Below are 18,226 nucleotides of genomic sequence, written 5' to 3' on the forward strand. Positions count from 1 at the left end.
TTATGTAACTAGGTGAGCACAGTAAGAAGCCCGCGAAATGAAACAAAGAAATTAACCTGTTTGCTTAAGCGCTGCCAAAAGCCCGCGAAACGAGACAAAGTAATTCAGAAACCAGCCCCACTTCCCTTTAAAACCCGTGTCTCTTGGGAAGAGGGTCATTTCCATGTTGGTAGCTGTGCTGGCAGAGGAGGTGTCATTATCCTACTTCGGGAGTGGACATTCCTTTATAAATCACACTAATTGCACTTTGTTCATTGAGACACACTTTCTTTAATAAACCTTTTACATTACACGTAACGTTGTGTGTGTATTTAGTCCAATTTTTTGTTGGGGACTACCAAGAGCCTGGAGCTGTATCTATTGGCAGCACTGCGGCTATAAACAGTGAAACCTGACCAGGGATCCTTCAGTTTGGATCTCGGAGTTCCAGACATTCAAAGCTAACTGGCCAGAAGCGTCTGCTTGCCCAAACTACCCTGGAGGAAAGCGTATACTTGGGCAGAAGAAAGAGTGGAAGAGGAAGTAGCCGGACTTTCAGGGCAGGCCTGCCAGATATGCGTTCCTGGGAAAATCAGAAAGAGCTTGGACCGGGAGTAGGGAGGCAGATCTGGTATAAGGTCATCAAAACCCTGTTTCAGTGAGGTCTTGAGCGAAGACAAAAATTCGTGCCTGCAAGGCTACGGCGGTAAGAGGCGGGCCTAGGCTTCCCCAGCCAATCGTAGAGGGTTGGTGTGGGGTAAGGGGCGGGACCAGCTCCGCTGTTGAAACTTGCTGGGTTCTGAGTGGGAAGGCTAACCTCTGTGGAGTGTTCTCTTCCAACAGCCATGTAACTTTTTCCGGTCTTCCAGTCTTCAGGTTAGGACACGCAGCTCTGCCGGAGTCAGAGGATTATGGGGACAGGAGCGCGTGGAGGCCGTGAGGCGGGGACTGTTGGGCCTTCAAGAACTGGAGAGGGTGGGTTGGGAGTTGTTTCAGCTTTGTGTCAAGGAGAGTCAGCGCCTTCCTCTTCCTTGACGCCGCCTTCTACGCCTGCCGAGTTCTCCGGGGTGGGTCCTTAGAAGGCCGGAGGGGGCGGCCCCCAGAGCTTCAAGTCGGCTGTGGCTGCAGGTCTGAGGCTTCTAGGACAAGGAGTGTGGGTGCGGTCCAGAATGGACCCTGCGGGGCCGGCCCTTCACTTTATCCCCCTTCTGTGGCCAATAGGTGAGTCTGGGCACCTGACAACGGTGATAGTTAATTAAAATATAAGTAAACTGCTGACAACAGACTGGCCTATGCACCCAGCCCTGTTATTGCTTGTTTGACATCCCTTTTTCCTCACCTCTGGAGATGGTGTCTAATCACTGGTCAAGGAGGGGTCTTAGGCTGACATTGCCAGGAGGGAGTCATATTTGGGACTTTTGGCTGCTTGAGGCCTCTCCATTCCATTATGAGCACTAGATATACATTACCCCCATCAGGGTGGGGTCAGACACGCATAGGAGAGCTCTGCCCTCCGGTCTCTGGGACAAACCTGGAATGGTGACAGGGAACCTCCTCTCCTCGCCTCTTCCTTTGCAGAGAAAACATGGTGAAATAAAATAAAAATCAACCCTATCTGGCCTATGGTCTGAACCTATCTAGCTGTACCTTCCTACAGCAATCACAAACCAGAGCCACAGGGAGCTATTATGAGACCCATAATTAGTTATGACTGTATCAATTCCCTTCCTCTTTTATTCTAGCTCCTTAATCTGCTGTCTTTGGGCAGATAAAACGTATAGAAACTAGTCCAACTCGTGCTACCCTTTTTTGTGTGTGCTGCTTCCTACCCTGCAAGAAAAATGTCCTCTCCTTTAAGTAATTAAATACAAAGTGAAAAAGATCAAATAATGCCATCTCCTCTTACAAATTCATTAACTGGTGAAACCCATTCTTTATTTTTTCTTCTATGTCTATCTGCTCCTGTGCTTCTATCACCTCTGTTTTACCTCTGCTGTGATTTTAAGAGCCAGACATATTGACTCCGGGTTTCTAGAGCGTCTTGGTTTCTGTTGCATCCTGATCCAATGGCATTTACTGCCTATCAGAAATGGGATATGATGATGTGAAATTCAAAATATTCTAATAAAAACATGACTTTTCTGAGATGTGTGCTGTTTTCTTGTTGAAAATCTGAGGGTAAAAAACACATTGATATTAGCCATTACTCAGTGTGATAATAGTTCTACCAGATAAGGTTTTTCTTTTTTCATTTCTTTTTTTTTCAGTTAAAATGAGTGATAAACCAGACTTCTCTGAAGTGGAGAAATTTGACAGGTCAAAGCTGAAGAAAACTGATACCTAACAAAAAAATACCCTCCCCTCAAAGGAAAGTAAGTCATGGGGGCTTTCTACTTGAGACAAACAATGGTGAAAATTGATACACTCAGTAAATAAGCCCATCTAGTAAATTTAGTCATGAACCAAGCAATAGAATATCAGTGTATTTAATGTAACATTTTAAAATAACATATTTTTAAAACTTGGTGTATATAAGTGGTTCTCACAAAATAGGCCCTAATAGTAATGGGGAGATTAAAAAACTACCATATTTTGCAGTGTATAATGGGCTCCCGTGTATAGTGCATACCTACATTTTTGGCCCAAACTGTCAGGAAAAACTTTCATTTTAATTTTTTAATTCAATTTTTATTTATTTATATTTAAATACTTGTTTTGTATTTAGCATTTAGGAATTTTAGCATTTATTTTTGAACATATGGTACAAGAAATCTTATGTACCAAATAATTACAAAACACAAGAACAGATACAAACTTTTTCTGGTACTATCCATTTATGCACTTCCTTATTTTTCCCTCAAAATTTTGGGCAACAAAGTGCACATTATACATGGAAAAATATGGTGCTTTTTTGTTGGAAAATGACTAAAAATCACTTTAAACCAATCTTGGAATATTGGACTTAAAGTGGAAATATCTTAGATTTGCCTAATTTTTGTTTATTTGCCACTTTTCTGCATCAAAAAATTTGGGTTTGTGATCTCATACTTAAGAAGCCATGCAAACTGGTTATGGCCTTCTCTGGCTAACAAGATGAAGTTAGAGAACCAGTTTAGATCTTGAATATACATGTCCAAGTTTCCCAGAGATAGAAGAATCATTTTTGTCCTGACTTACAGTGTGAGCAACAAACTTCAACCCAAAGGGCACACTGTGTCATGTAAGCATTATTTGAAATTTCCAAAGTTAGTCAAAATTGCCTGAAAGGGCAAAACTTCCTAATTGTATAGTGATAGATAAACCTGAAGAAAATGCTTCACTTGCTCCTTTTTTTTTTCAAAATAACTATGGAGATTGGGAGTAAAAGGGAGAAAACTGTACTTGAACAATGATTAAAAAAAAATAACTATGGAAAAAATGGCAACAGTGTTAAACTACCACTCAAATGGAGGAAAAAAAAACCCACAATTCAGATAGAGTCTAATGAATGTTCAAGTCATTAAAGGGTGTGTGAAAACACACATAAGCATACACAAACACGGCTGAGAATTTGAGGTTACTGCCTTGCCATTCTAAATTTAAAACAAGTTTGCAGCCTTCAATGACTTGGCAAAGAGCCTTCTTGGAAAAAACTGAACTCCGTCTTAGGCAAATACCCTCTTAATGATGTTTTGTGTTTGTTTTCCTCACCTGTACTCCTAGCTATCCAGCAGGAGAAAGAGTGTATTCAAACATAAAATGAGGATCTTCTCCCAAGAGCAAATGTCAACATTGCCTGAGTGTCTCTGTAGGGCTTGTTTTTTGTAAACCTTTGTGTTGTAGAGATTTTAGGCATCTCCTGATGTCTTCTCACCCATACTTCCTGGTTAAGAAGTCAAGGGTAACCAATGTTGCCTCACCTACATTTTTAAATTTTTCATTGGTACATAAATTCCAGCTGGCAGGTGCTAATAAATAATGTTGATAATCTCACCATTGATGACTTTTGTGCATGTGCACCTTGCATCCCCTATAGGATAAGCCACTTGTAACTGTCTACAATGGATGTTTTCCTTGCTCCATAATCTTCATGAAGTAGCATGATTTTGCACCTTCTCACAGTTCATTTTAATTTCTAATGTGGCAATAAAATAATGCATGTTAAGGTTCCTGTTGTTCATTCTTGGTGGTCTTCTTAGGAAGTACACACAGGTATACTTCAGCCAAAAAAAAGGGGGGGTGCTTTAGCAGGTTTATCACACGGAAATGGCACTTTTCCATCTAGACCAAGTGGGTCCTGACTTGGGAATTTGAGATGATTTTCTGTAGAGCTGGAATCATAGAATTTGAGAACCTTTGGGAGAAGAGGTTACATAGACTAGCCCTCTTATCTCGTAACTTGAAGAAATGAAAACATAGGGTCTGAAGTGATCTAAGGTGGATAAGGGCTGGATTTTGTTTTCTGGACAGTGCTTTTCAGCTTAATGGGGCTGGAATTGGATAGGGAAGGAAGCAGGAGGCAATTTCTAATAGAATTCCCTCTCGTATGAACTAAGCATTTTTGGTGTTTGTAGTGAGCATAAATGCTATGGAGTGAATTGTCTCCCCTCCTCCCCCACCCTGCACCAAAAATAAATTCATATGTTGAATCTCTACCTCCCAATATGACTGGATCTTGAGATAGGGTAATTAAGGTTAAATGAAGTCCTAAGGGGGGAGCCCTAATCAGATAGGACTGTGTCCTTAAAAGAAGAGGAAGAGACACCAGAGGTATCTCCACATTCCTCTTCTGGCATAATATGAGGATACAACATGGTGATTTGCAAGTCAGGAAGAGAGTTCTCACCATAAATCAACCCTGCTGGTCCTCAATCTGGAACTTCAGGTCCTCCAGAACTGTGAGAAGATAAATTACTGTTGTTTAAGCCACCTAGTCTATGGTATTTTATTATGGCAAATGGAGCAGACTAATATGATATAAATAGGTGAGCACCAACCCTTGCACTAAACAATACTTTCATCACTTGAAATTTAAAAACCAATCATCTATGATCCCACCAATTAGACATGTTAGCATTTGTGTATATAACCATCCAGACTGGTCTGTTAACATTTGTATCTTTCCCTAAGAGAGTGATTGTGTTGTCTGTATCTATTTTGAATCACAAGTATTATCTTACCACCCATCTCTTAGGGGTGACATCCTTAAACAATCACTGGGTTTTTAGGAAATGGAAGCTGTTTTCTCTCTAGTAGCATAAACGTCCATAAGCAAAAACAGTAGGTGGGTCCACTGATCAAATATCAATGAGGTGACACAAGCACAGGGCTTAGTGTAGTCAGAAGATTTGGGACTTGGAAGTAACCATTTTAGTCACCAATACCTTACATCTTGCCTGAAACAATTATCAAAAAGAGTCACTCAGCCCCTTGCTGTGACAGACTAATTACCCTGTGCCCCTGTATCTTCAATCCAATAGTTCAATTCTGTATGCTGGAGAACCACACAGCCTAATTCTGGCTCCAGTATTTGAAGTCAGCTGTTGTGTGTCTGCCTCTATACCTATGAGTCTTCTGATGACACCTTCCAGATCTGTTGGATCCAAATTGCATGCATGAGGAACCATCCTTGTTACTGAGGTGCTCAAATTCCCTCATGAACAGATCTCTTTGTACCATGATTCTGTCAGCCAACTAGTTGCATTCCTTTCAACATTGCCATTTGCAAATTTGAGAAAGATACTGTACACCTATGATAGATTTATCAACCTCTGTATTTGCACACTAATCCAGCACAAAATCAGGCTCATTTCAAAGGACCTAAAAGAAATAATAAATAGCCCCAGCTGGTGTGGTTCAGTGGATTCAGTGCCAGCCTGGCAAACAAAGGTTTGCCAGTTTGATTCCCAGTCAGGGCACATGCTCGGGTTGCAGGCCAGGTCCCTAGTAAGGGTGCATGAGAAGCAACCACAAACTGATGTTTCCCTCTCTCCCCTTCTCCTCTGTCTATAAATAAATAAATAAATGTGGGGTTTTTTTTTAGAAAGAATAAACATTGTCAGGTGAGCTGATGTTGGATAAAACTTCCATTGTTCATTTGCATCTGGTAAACATTCTGTTCATTAACATAGTGATTCCATCCTGAGCAGTGTGTTAAACTGAGTCAGAGCAGATGAGGAGGACCTGGTGGCAGGTGAAAGATGTAGCTGCAAAGTAAGTACTCTATACAGATATGAGGTGGGAAAAGCAATTGCTCATTGACAGTAGTTTTAGTCAGCATTTCTTTAAAAAAGATTTTATTTATTTTTTAGAGAGGGGAAGGGAGAAAGAGAGGGAGAGAAATATCAATGTGTGGATACCTCTCACACACCCTCTACTGGGGACCTGGCCTGCAACCCAGGCATGTGCCATAGGCTGGGAATTGAACCAGTGACCCTTCAGTTCTCAGTTGGGCACTCAATCCACTGAACCACACCAACCAGGGTACTCAGCATTTCTTAAAATAAATGTAGGGTTACTCTTCCAGTCACTATATTGACTTGCCTGTTTAATCAGAAAAATACTTTTTCCCACGATAAACCCAGTATTAGCAGGGATTGGGATTTAGGGTCCTGAGAAAACACACACACACACAAATGCCACACTTACTGCAAATTGGTGCAGCACTATGGAAAAGGGTATGGAGTTTCCTCAAAGAAATTAAAAAATGAAACTACCATTATGACCCAGTAATTTCACTTCTGAGTATGTAGAAATCCAAAACTAATTTGGAAAGATATATGCACCACTATGTTTATTGCAAGGTTATTTGCAATATCCAGGATATGGAGGCAACCCAAGTACCTCCATAAAGGCAACCAAGAGAGGAATGGATAGAAAGTGGTACATATATACAATGGATTATTGTTCAACTGTAAAAAATTGAAATCTTACCATTTGTGACAACATGGGTGGACCTAGAGGGTGTTATGATGAGTGAAATAAGAGAAAGACAAATACCATATGATTTCACTTATATGTGGACTCTAAAGAATGTAAATAAACAAACAAAGCAGAAACAGACTCATAGATAGCAAATGAGAGTTGCTAGATAGAAGGGGAGTTAAGGATTGGATGAAAAAGTGAAGGGATTAAGAAGTACAAATTAGTAGTTACACAATAGTCACAATGATGTAAAGTACAGCATAGGGAATACAGTCAATAATATTGTAGTAACACTGTTTGGTGGGCACTAGAATTATTGAGGGGATTACCTTATTAATTATATAATTGCTTGACCACTATGCTGTACACCTAAAATTAATATAAAATAACGACTGTGAACTGTTTTGTTTTTTATTTTGGCATGCCTTATGTGACTTTTTAAAAAATATATTTTATTATGTTATTAAGAGTTGTCCCAATTTTTCCCCCTCTGCTCCACTCCACCCAGTAACCCCTTCCCTCTAGCAGTCCCTCCCTTCTTAGTTCATGTCTATGGGTCATGCATGTAAGTTCTTTGGCTTTCGCTATTTCTTAGATTATTCTTAACATCCCCCTGTCTTTTTCGTACCTACCATTTATGATTTTTAATCCCTGCACCTTCTCCCCCATTATTCCGCTTCCCCCACCCAGCTGGTAACCCTCCTAAGGATCACCATACCTATGAATCTGTTGCTGTTCTGGTTGTTTGCTTAGTTTGTCTGTTTTTTATTTTCAGACTCAGTTGTTGATAGTTGTGAATTTGTTGCCTTTTCAATGTTCATAGTTTTGATCTTCTTTTTCTTAAATAAGTCCCTTTAATATTTCATGTAATAATGGCTTGGTGATAATAAACTCCTTGGTGATGCATGTCTTATCTGTCTTTCCATTTTAAATGGTAGCCTTGCCAGATAGACTAATCTAGGTTGTTGGTCCCTGCCTTTCATCACTTTGAATACTCCATGTCAGTCCCTTCTTGCCTGGAAAGTTTCTTTTGAGAAATCAGATGATAGTCTTATGTGTACTCCTTTTTAGGTAACTCTCTGCTTTTCTCTTTCTGCTTTTAAGATTATCTATCTTTTACCTTTGGGACTTTAATTATGATGTATCTTGGTGTGGTCCTCTTTGGGTCCTACTTGTTTGGGACTCTCCGTGCTTACTGGACTTGTATGTCTATTTCCTTTAACAAATTAGGGAATTTTTCTTTCTTATTTTTTTTCAAATGATTTTATAATTTCTTTCTCTTCCTCTTCTCCTTCTGGCATCCCCATGATTTGGATGTTGGCACATTTGGAGATGTCCCAGAGTCTTCTTATACTATACTCATTTTTTGAATTCTTGTTTTTTCTTTCTATTCTGGTTGAATGTTTATTTCTTCCTTATGTTCCAAATCATTGATTTGAATCCTGGCTTCCTTACCTTCACTGTTGGAACCCTGAAGATATTTCTTTATTTCACTTAGGGTAACCTTCATTTCTTCCTTTATGTTGTTGCCATACTCACTGAGTATCCTCAGGATATTCTTTGAGTATCCTGATCACCACTGGTTTGAACTCTGCATCTGATAGGTTGACTGTCTCTATTTTGTTTAGTTCTTTTTCTATGGTATTGTTCTGTTCTTTCATTTGGACCATATTTCTTTATCTCCTTAATTTGGCAGCCTCCCTATGTTTGTTTATATGTATTAGGTAGAGCTGCTTTGACTCCCTGTAAAAGGCACCTGTAAATTGTGTAGGGCGGAGCCTTAGGTAATAACCAGGGTGGGGCAACCTGCTTCACTACTTTGTGGCTCTGTATGAGGGGAAGGCACAGAGAGGGGACTGTGCTACTCCATGGCTTCTGCAGGGTTGCCAGGCACTCACTCTGTTTCCAGTCACTTGGTCCACTCCCTGTATGCGGCTTGTGCTCTTCCAGCTGTTGCCCTGGTGTTGAATACCAGAGTGCGTGGGTTTGCATATGTTTTAAGACTGTGCAGACCCTTTAAGTGAAGTTTCCTGAGAATCTGGCAATTTCTTCTGCCGCCCCAACCCCCACTGGTTTTTACAGCCAGAAGTTATGGAGATTTATCTTCCCAATGCTGGAACCCTGGGCTGTGTGGTCTGGTTGGCACTAGAACCTCTCAATCTCAAAGTATCGCTTCTAATTTTTACCCACCACATATGAACGTGGGACCATGAGAGCCCATTCCACCACTACTGCTGCCGCTTTTCCACACCGCACCATGTCTCCTCACCTCTCCATCCCTTCTCCGAATCTCTACCCCTCCTACCCATCTGAATGAATTTGGCTTCTTTAAATCCTTGGTTGTTGGACTTCCATGAAGTTCAATTTTCTGCCAGTTCTGGGTTTTATTTGTTTTGAGGTTTAGTTGTGACTCTTTTTGTTGTTGTGTGAGAAGGTGATGCATGTAGGCCTCCATCTTGACCAGAAGTCCTCAATTGTATATATATATTTAAAAAAAAAAAGCACACCAATTTTCTCCTCAGTCATCAAGAATGAATACCCAGGAAGGCACTTATTTGTTCACCTGAGTCACCTGTTGCCACATGAGCCAATGGCTGTGACTCAGAATCTGGAGGTCCTTTATTGGCTGAGCCCATAGAGGTAAGGGGCTGGAGCTGCTCTGCTTGAACACTCCCATCATGCAGTGATGCATATTTTTAGGTCATTTTAAAAAATCAAAACAGTATAAACCAGAAAAGAATAGATTCAGATAGATCTGAATGAGTTAGGCTAGTTGCTCCACCTTCTAAAAAGCTTGAGAAAAACATACCACTTCATGAACTTTTTTATTTAACTCTGTTTAACTGGACAAACGGAGTGTTTGGGTCCTCAGTTATTTACTTACATGAATTCCACAATAGGGGACATATTGAAAAATGTTTGTATGGGTTATTTGTTCTATAAATAATACCCCCCAGTTTGATGCTTGTAATTTGTTATTTATAGCAATAAAGCTGTTTCCCTTATTTGTTTTTTTCTGTAAAGTGATTTATTTAATAACATTTAAGTGGGATATTTTATTCCTTATTAATAAATGAGAGGGCTCAGAAGTCTGTTTATTAGGCTTTCTCCATTAGGTTTTATGATCATATTATATTTTTTGAAATGATAAAGAGTGTTGGTTCAATTTTAGAATATATTTTGTTATATAATTTGTTTGGTTCAATTTCTATACTGTTTTACATTTACACATGTAAAATATCTTTGTATGTATTATAAAATTATTTAAATGATTGTGTTTTTATTTTAAAATATTTCTCATTTTATTGATACATTTTATCTCTCTAAGGAAGTTTCTTAGACAGTTAGGTTAATATATACATTTCACCCAATAGCTCTTATATATATTCATCAATTCTAGAATTTGAAATATTTTTAGTATCTAAGCATTGCTAAGAAAACAATTTTAAACTTGGTACAGGTTTAAGGATTTTGAAATATTTTATAAGTATTCCTATTTCTGTTAATGTTCTGCTTTGGACACTGTGGTTTTGTTATTTCTCCTTTTCCCAAACCACTGAGGTTTTTTATTAGAACTGGAGATGCTAGCTAGTCAGCAAGGCTCCTTGATTTCCAGGGGCACTCTCTGTTAGCCATGTCAAAGACTTCCTGCTTAAGCCAGGGTGGCTTAGCCCAGTAGATTTTGTATTGGGAACTAAATGGCCCATTTGTGGTGCAGAATCATTCAGAAGGCATGTGGATTTGGGTTAGGGAGGTACAACTCTCTCAAGGAGCCAAAATGGAAATTTCTACACTTTAGGTGCTTTTGGTGAAATCTTTTTCAAAGTTCCCCTGTCAGAGCATCAATCAGCTAACATTGCCAGATGGCCTCTTGCCCTATGAAACAACTTTCAAAGATTTTCTGAGTGACATCAGAGGACAGATGATGTGAGAGATCCCCTTGGTCTCTCCCCCTGAAATTTCAACAAGTTAATCAGCTGTAATTCAACAAGTCATTCCCTTCTGAACATACAGGCATGCCTGAGAGAGCCATGCATTGGGGCATCTAAAAGTGAGCAGATGGGAACAACAATCAGAGGAAGCGAGAAAGGAGAGCTCAGAGCAGCCTGGAGCCATGCAGCCTGGAATTTGTGGTAGGCGAGGCAAGGAAAGGGGAGGAAGCTGACTACAGCCAGTGCTTCCTTCACCTGGGCTGAGAGGAGCACAGTGTCTCAGTGGGCATTCCTGCAGGAGTAAGTGGTGCAAACTGTGGCTAAGTCAAACAAGAAGTCCGGGCAAGGACACAGCACAGGGATTCTACCATGGCTGTGTGACTGTGGGCTGTTAGGCTGTCAGTGTTCCAAACAGAAATGGAGCCACAGAACACTGATGTATTCTAGAATCCCCAAACTGGGCCTCCTATGCCCCTTAGTATCAAGTTTTGGAGAACATTATCTCCAAGCCCAAGAACATTTACACCAGTATTGCAATTTCCCTCTGTGACTGATCCCCAGTTGTGGTGCATGGCAGGGGACCCTGCAGAGGTCTGGGGTTGCCATTACTGAGAGGGAAAAACAAACCCCACCCCCAAACATTATGGCTATACAGGGCAATACTGATGAAGCTGCAGAGGTCAGCTTTGGGATTTCACAGAACTTAAAAACTTGTGATTTACAAAATAGTAGAAAGACCTCTTCATAGAAATCTGCTAGTGAAGTGCAAATTAATAAAATAGATGCCTAGACAAAGAAGAAGTCCATGCAATACCATGAATAACCAAGGTATTGAGGCAACTCAGAAAGAAAATGACAAACCTCTAGAAAGAAAACTAGAACACATGGAAATATGTGATATAAATGACAGAGAATTCAAGATTGCCATTCTGAAAATACTGAATGAGATGTAAGAAAATACAGACAGACAATTCGATGCACTCAGAAAACAAATTAATGAACAAAATGAGTACTTTACAAAATAAGTTGAAACTTTTTTAAAAAAAAGAACCAAATAGAAATCATGGAGGTAAAGAATTCAATAAAGGAAATCAGGAATGAGCTACTGAGCATAGAAAGCAGAGCTGACCAGATGGAGGAAGGAATTAGTGATGTTGAAGATAGGAATCTAGAAATGATGCAGAGGGAAGAAGAGGAGAGAGACCTGAACATAAAAAAGAAGGAGCTCTACAAGAACTATCTGACTCTAACAGAAAAAGCAATATAAGAATTATAGATATTCCAGAAGAAGACAAAAAGGAGAAGGGAATGGAGAACCTATTCACACAAATAGTGGATGAGAACTTCCCAAACCTATGGAAAGGACTAGATCCTTGAATCCAAGAAGCAAGAAGAACACCTACTTACCTTAGTCCAAAGAGGTCCTCTCCAAGGCATATTGTATTGAAACTGTCAAAAATCAATGACAAAGAAAAAATTCTTAAAGCAGCTGGGGCAGGAGGGAAAATAGTGATCTACAAAGGAAAATCCATGATGTTATCATTGGACTTACCAGCAGAAACTCTACAAGTCAGAAGAGAGCGGAACCAAATATTCCAAATACTGAAAGAGAGAAATTACCACCCAAGAATAATATACCCAAAGACTTTTTCAGACATACAGAAGCTGATGGAATTTATCACCAGAAGACTTCCACTGCAGAAAATACTCAAGGGAGTTATTCTACCTGAAACAAAGAGTAAAAGGTTACAGCACTATGAGTAAGATCACCAAGAAAACTTACATCATGAACAGGGATAATTTGTGACAACAAAATCATAAAGGGGGGCGGGGCAAAGATTTGAACCAGCAAAGAAAGATGGAGATCAGATGCACTCAAATAAAAACAACAACAACAAAAAAACTACTGTATATAAGCAACTTTTTTTGGTCATAAACCTAATAGAAAACACACACAAAATCCCCCAAACTGAGACTTATAACTTATAAAAAGAAGAAACAGAGGAAAGAAGCATGGACACCCACCAGACAAAATCAATAGATAGAAACACAAAGTTAAAGAACCAATGGAGGCACAGAGCTACCAGAAAGCAAAGAACAAAATGACAATAGGAAACCTTCATACATCAATAATTACCCTAAATCTTAATGTAATAAATACACCAATAAAGAGACACAGAGTAGCAGACTGCATCAAAAGACAAAACCCAAACATATGCTGCCTACAAGAGACATATCTAAGCTTCAAAGACAAAGATGAAAAGGTAGAAAATAATTCTTTTAATTGTTGCTCAGTAACAGTTGTCCCCATTTTCACCCATTAATCTCCCCTGCCCTACTCACCACCTACCTCCCACATTCAATCATCCTCCCACTGCTGACTTTGTCCATGGGTCTATTATACATATTCCTTGACTTGACATTTCCCCTTCATTCCTGTTATTCCCCTCCCCCAGCCCTCTGGTCACTGTCACTTTGTTATTTATTTCCATGTCTCTGATTTTGGTTTGCTTGCTTGTTTGTTTTGTTGATTAGGTTCCAGTTAGAGGTGAGATCATAAAGTATTTGTCTTTCACCACCTGAATTATTTCACTTAGCATAATGCTTTCCAGTTCCATCCATGCTGTCACAAAGGGTAGGAACTCCTTTCTGCTGCATAGTATTCCATTGTGTAAATGTACCATAGTTTTTGATCCACTCATTTACTGATGGGCTCTTAGGCTGTTTCTAGCACTTGACTACTGTAAATAACACTGCTATGAACATTGGAGTGCACAGGTTCTTTTGAATTGGTATTTCAGGATTCTTAGGGTATAATCCCAGCAGTGGGAGTACCAAGTCAAAAAGCAGTTACATTTTTAATTTTTTGAGAAAATTCCATACTGTTTTTCACAGTGGCTGCACCAGTCTGCATTCCCTCCAGCAGTGTACTAGGGTTCCCTTTTCTCCACAACCTCTCCAGCACTTGTTGTTTGTTGATTTGTTTATGATGGCCATTCTCACCAGTGTGAAGTAGTATCTCATTGTAGTTTTAATTTTCATCTCTCTGATGGCTAGAGATGCTGAGCATCCTTTCATATGTCTCTGGGCCCTCTGTATGTCCTCAATGGAAAAGTGTCTGTTCTGTTCCTCTGCCCATTTTTTAATTGGGTCATTTGTCTTTCTGGAGTGGAGTCCTGTGAGTTCTTTATGTATTTTAGAGATCAAATCTTTGTCCTAGATATCATTGGCAAATATATTTTCTCATACCATTGGTTCCCTTTTCATTTTAATGCTGTTTTCTTAGCCATGCAGAAGCTTTTTAGTTTACTGGAGTTGCATTTGTTTATTCTTTCCTTTATATCCCTTGCTCTAGGGGACATATCAGTGAAAATATTACTGTATGGAATATCTGAGATTTTCCAGCCTATGTTCTCCTCTAGGACTTTTATGGTATTTTGAGTTATCTTTAAATCTTTTATCCATCTTGAGTTTATTTTAGTATATGGTATAAGTAGGTATTTGAGTTTCATTTTTTTGCATGTAGCTGTCCAGATCTCCCAACACCATTTGTTGAAGAGGTGTTGGAGTATATTTACTCCATTTTACTCCATTTTTTACTCCAATTTACTCTATATTTACTCCATTTTATGCTTGTCCCCCCTTTGTCAAACATTAACTGACCATAGACTCATGGGTTTATTTCTTGGCTCTCTACTCTGTTCCATTGATCTATGTGTCTGTTCCTATGCCAATACCAGACTGTTTTGATTACAGTGGCCTTCTAATATAGTTTGATATCAGGTATTATGATCCCTCTTACTTTGTTCTTCTACCTCAAAATTGCTGAGGTTATTTGGGGTATTTATGGTTCTATATAAATACATTTGTTGTATATCTGGGAACTATGTCACTGTTGTTTTAATAGGGATTGCATTGAATCTATAAATTGTTTTTGGTTGTATGGGCATTTTGAGGATGTTAATTCTTCTAATCCATGAACACAGTATAATGCTTCCATTCATCTGTGTATTCCTTAATTTCTTTCTTCAGTGTTATGTAGTTTTCTGAGTACATGTGTTTTACCTCCTTGGTTAAGTTTATTCCTAGGTACTTTACTATTCTTGTTGCTATAGCAAATGGGATTTTTTCCTAATTCCTGTTTCTGATATTTCATTGTTGGTGTACAATAATGCCTTTGATTTCTGAATATTGACTTTGTATCCCACTGATATGTCAAATTCACTTATTAGGTTGAGTAATTTTTGGTGGAATCTATAGGGTCTTCTATCTGCACTATCATGTCATCTGCAAACAATAACAGTTTTACTTCCTCCTTTCCAATTTGGATACCTTTTATTTCTTTTTCTTGTGTTATCACCATGGCTAGAACTTCCAATACTCTATTAAATAGAAGTGGTGAAAGCAGACATCCTCGTCTTGTTCCTGATCTTAGTGGGAAAGCTTTTAATTTTTGCCTGTGCAGTGTGATGTTGGCTATAGGTTTCTCATATATGGCCTTTATTATGTTGAGGAATCCTCCTTCTACTCCCCCTTTCCTTTATGTTTGTATCATAAATGGCTGCCTTACCTTATCAAATGCTTTTTCCACATCTATTGATATGATCATGTGATTTTTTACTTTCCTTTTGTTTATGTGATGTATTATGTTTATTGATTTGTGAATAGTGTACCATCCTTGCATCCCTGGAATGAATCCCACTTGGTCATGGTGTAGGATCTTTTTAATGTATTGCTGGATGCAGTTTGCCAACATTTTGTGGAGGATTTTAGTGTCTATATCCATCAGGGATATTGGCCTGTAGTTTTCTTTCTTTGTTGTGTCTTTATCTGTTTTTGGGATTAGGATGATGCTGGCTTCATAAAAAGGGTTTGGAAGCCTTTTGTCTTCTTGATTTTTTTTTGGGGGGGGGGATAGATTGGGAAGAATATGCATTAGCTCTTCCCTAAATGTTTTGTAAAAATCTCCTGTGAAACCATGTGGTCCAGGGCTTTTGTGTGCCAGTGGTCTTTTTGATCACTGCTTCAAATTCACTAGCTGTTATTGGTCTGTTCAGGCTTTCTGCTTCTTCTTGATTCAGTTTTGGAAGATTATATGTTTCTAGAAATTTGTCCATTTCACCTAGGTTTTCACATTCTGGGCATATAGCTGTTTGTAGTAATTTCTTACAATCCTTTGTAATTCTGTGCTGTCAGTTGTAATTTCTTCAGTTTCATTTCTAATTTTATTTATTTGGTTCTACCATCTTTTTTCTTGATGTGTCTGGTTGAAATCTTGCTGATTTTAACTATTCCAAGAACCAGCTTCTGGATTTACTGATCCTTTGAATTGTTCTCTTAGTGTCTATGTCATTTAATTCTGCTTTGATCTTGGTTATTTCCTTCCTTCTACTAACTCTGGGCTTTATTTGTTGTACTTCCATCAGCTCTTGTAGATGTAGGGTTAGGTTGTTTATTTGAAATTATTCTCTTTTAGATAGACCTCTATAGCTATGAACCTCCCTCTCAAGCCTGCCTTCATGTCGTATCCCATAGCCTTTGTGGGTATTTTGTATTCACTTTCATTTGTTTCCAGAAACTTTTCAGTTTCTTCCTTGATCATTATTACCCCATCCATTGTTTAATAGCATGCTTTTCAATCTCCACACATTTGTGTGTTTTTAATTTTTTCCTTGAAGTTGGTTTCTAGTTTCAAGCCCTTGTTTAACAAGAAAAGGCTTGATATGATTTCAATTTTCTTGAATTTTGTGAGGCTTGTTTTGTATCCTATCATGTGGTCTATCTTTGAAAATGTTCCATGTGTATTTGAAAGGAATGTGTATTTTGACTCTTTGGGATGAAAGGTTATATTAGTTAAGTCCATTAGATGTAATGCATCATCAGTTCCAGAATATGCTTGTTGAAATTTCATTTGGAAAGTCTATCCATTGTTGACAGTGGGGCATTAAAATCCCCTACTGTAATTGTGTTGTTATCTATATCTTTCTTGAAATCCTCCAAGATTTTCCTCATATATTTTGGTGCTCCTATGGTGGGTACATACATGTTTACAATGTTTATATCTTCTTGATGGATTCTTCACTTGAGTATCATGAAGTGTCCTTCACTATCTCTTTTTATGGTTTTTGTTTTAAAGTCTATTTTGTCTGATATAAGTATTGTTACTCTGGCTTTTTTTTCCTTTCCATTTGCTTGCAATGTTTTTTTTTTTTCTTCCTTTTACTTTCAATCTGTGTAAGTCTTTTGTTCTGAGGTGGCTCTCCATAGGCAGCGTATGTGCAGGTCATATTTTTTTATCTATTCAGCTACCCTTTGTTTTGATTTGAGCATTTAATTCATTTACATTTAAGGTTATTATTGATAGATACTTATTCATTGCCATTTTCCCCTTTGTTCTTGTGTTCCTCTCTGCTCCACTCTTTTTCTTCATCTTCTTAAAGCAGTCACTTTAGCATATCTTGCAATGCTGGTTTGGTGGTGGTGTAGTTTTTTAACATTCTTTTGTCCAGAAACATCCTTATTTCACCTACCACTTTTATTGAGAGTCTTGCTGGGTAGAGTAGTTGATCACAGACCTTTGCTTTTCATTACTTTTAATATGAAAAACTCTTGGATCATGCCATCCCCTTCTGGCTTGTGGTGTTTCTTTTTGAGATGTCAGCTGCTGGCCTTATCAGAGTTCCCTTGTATGTTACTTCCTGTTTCTCCCTTACTGCCTTTAAAATTCTCTCTTTGTCTTTGAATTTTGACATTTTAATTATGATGCATCTTGGAATGGTCCTCTTTCGGTTCACATTGATGGGGACCTTCTGTGCTTCCTGGGCTTGTGAGTTTTTCTCTCATGAAATTAGGGAAGTTTTCCATCATTCATTTTTCATACTGGTTTTCTATTTTTGCTCCTCTTCTTCTCCTTGTGATATCCCTATTATACAGATATTATTACATTTAATGTTGTCCTGCAGTTCCCTTAAACCCTCTTCATTCTTTTTTAGTCTCTTTGCCTTTTCTTGTTCTTTCTGGGTTTTTTTTCTACCTTCTCCTCCAGCACACTGATTCAATGCTCTTCTTCATCTAGCCTGATTTTGATTCTTTGCCCTGTGTTCTTCAAATCATAAATTGTATTCTTCATTTTCTCCTGGTTCTTATAGTTAGTTTCTATGTACTTTTTCATGCTATGTACTTCACAGTATGTTCCTTGTACCTTCCTTGTAGTTTTTTTGGTAATTCTCACTGAGCTCATTGATTTTCCTTATAACCATTGTTTTGAACTAAATATTGGATAGTTTATTTGCCTCTGTTTTATTTAGTACTTTTTTCTGAGGATTCCTCCTTTACTTTTAATTTGGTGCTGTTTTTGTCTCCCCATTTTAGGGAATACTGTTATTGTGCACTTCTACTTTTTAAATTGGTAT

General features: G+C 38.5%; 1 protein-coding gene across 1 annotated transcript; it reads left to right on the plus strand.

Annotated features, from left to right (window-relative positions):
* The first annotated feature begins 575 nt into the window (after nucleotides 1–575).
* On the plus strand, nucleotides 576–2,625 carry TMSB15B (thymosin beta 15B). The gene is given in 2 exon segments (XM_036016485.1): nucleotides 576–1,200; nucleotides 2,247–2,625. Coding segments are annotated over 2 exon segments (183 nt in total). The 5' UTR covers nucleotides 576–1,148; the 3' UTR covers nucleotides 2,378–2,625.
* Nucleotides 2,626–18,226: the final 15,601 nt, after the last annotated feature.

Source organism: Phyllostomus discolor, chromosome X (genome assembly GCF_004126475.2).
Source record: "Phyllostomus discolor isolate MPI-MPIP mPhyDis1 chromosome X, mPhyDis1.pri.v3, whole genome shotgun sequence".
Lineage (NCBI taxonomy): Eukaryota > Metazoa > Chordata > Mammalia > Chiroptera > Phyllostomidae > Phyllostomus > Phyllostomus discolor.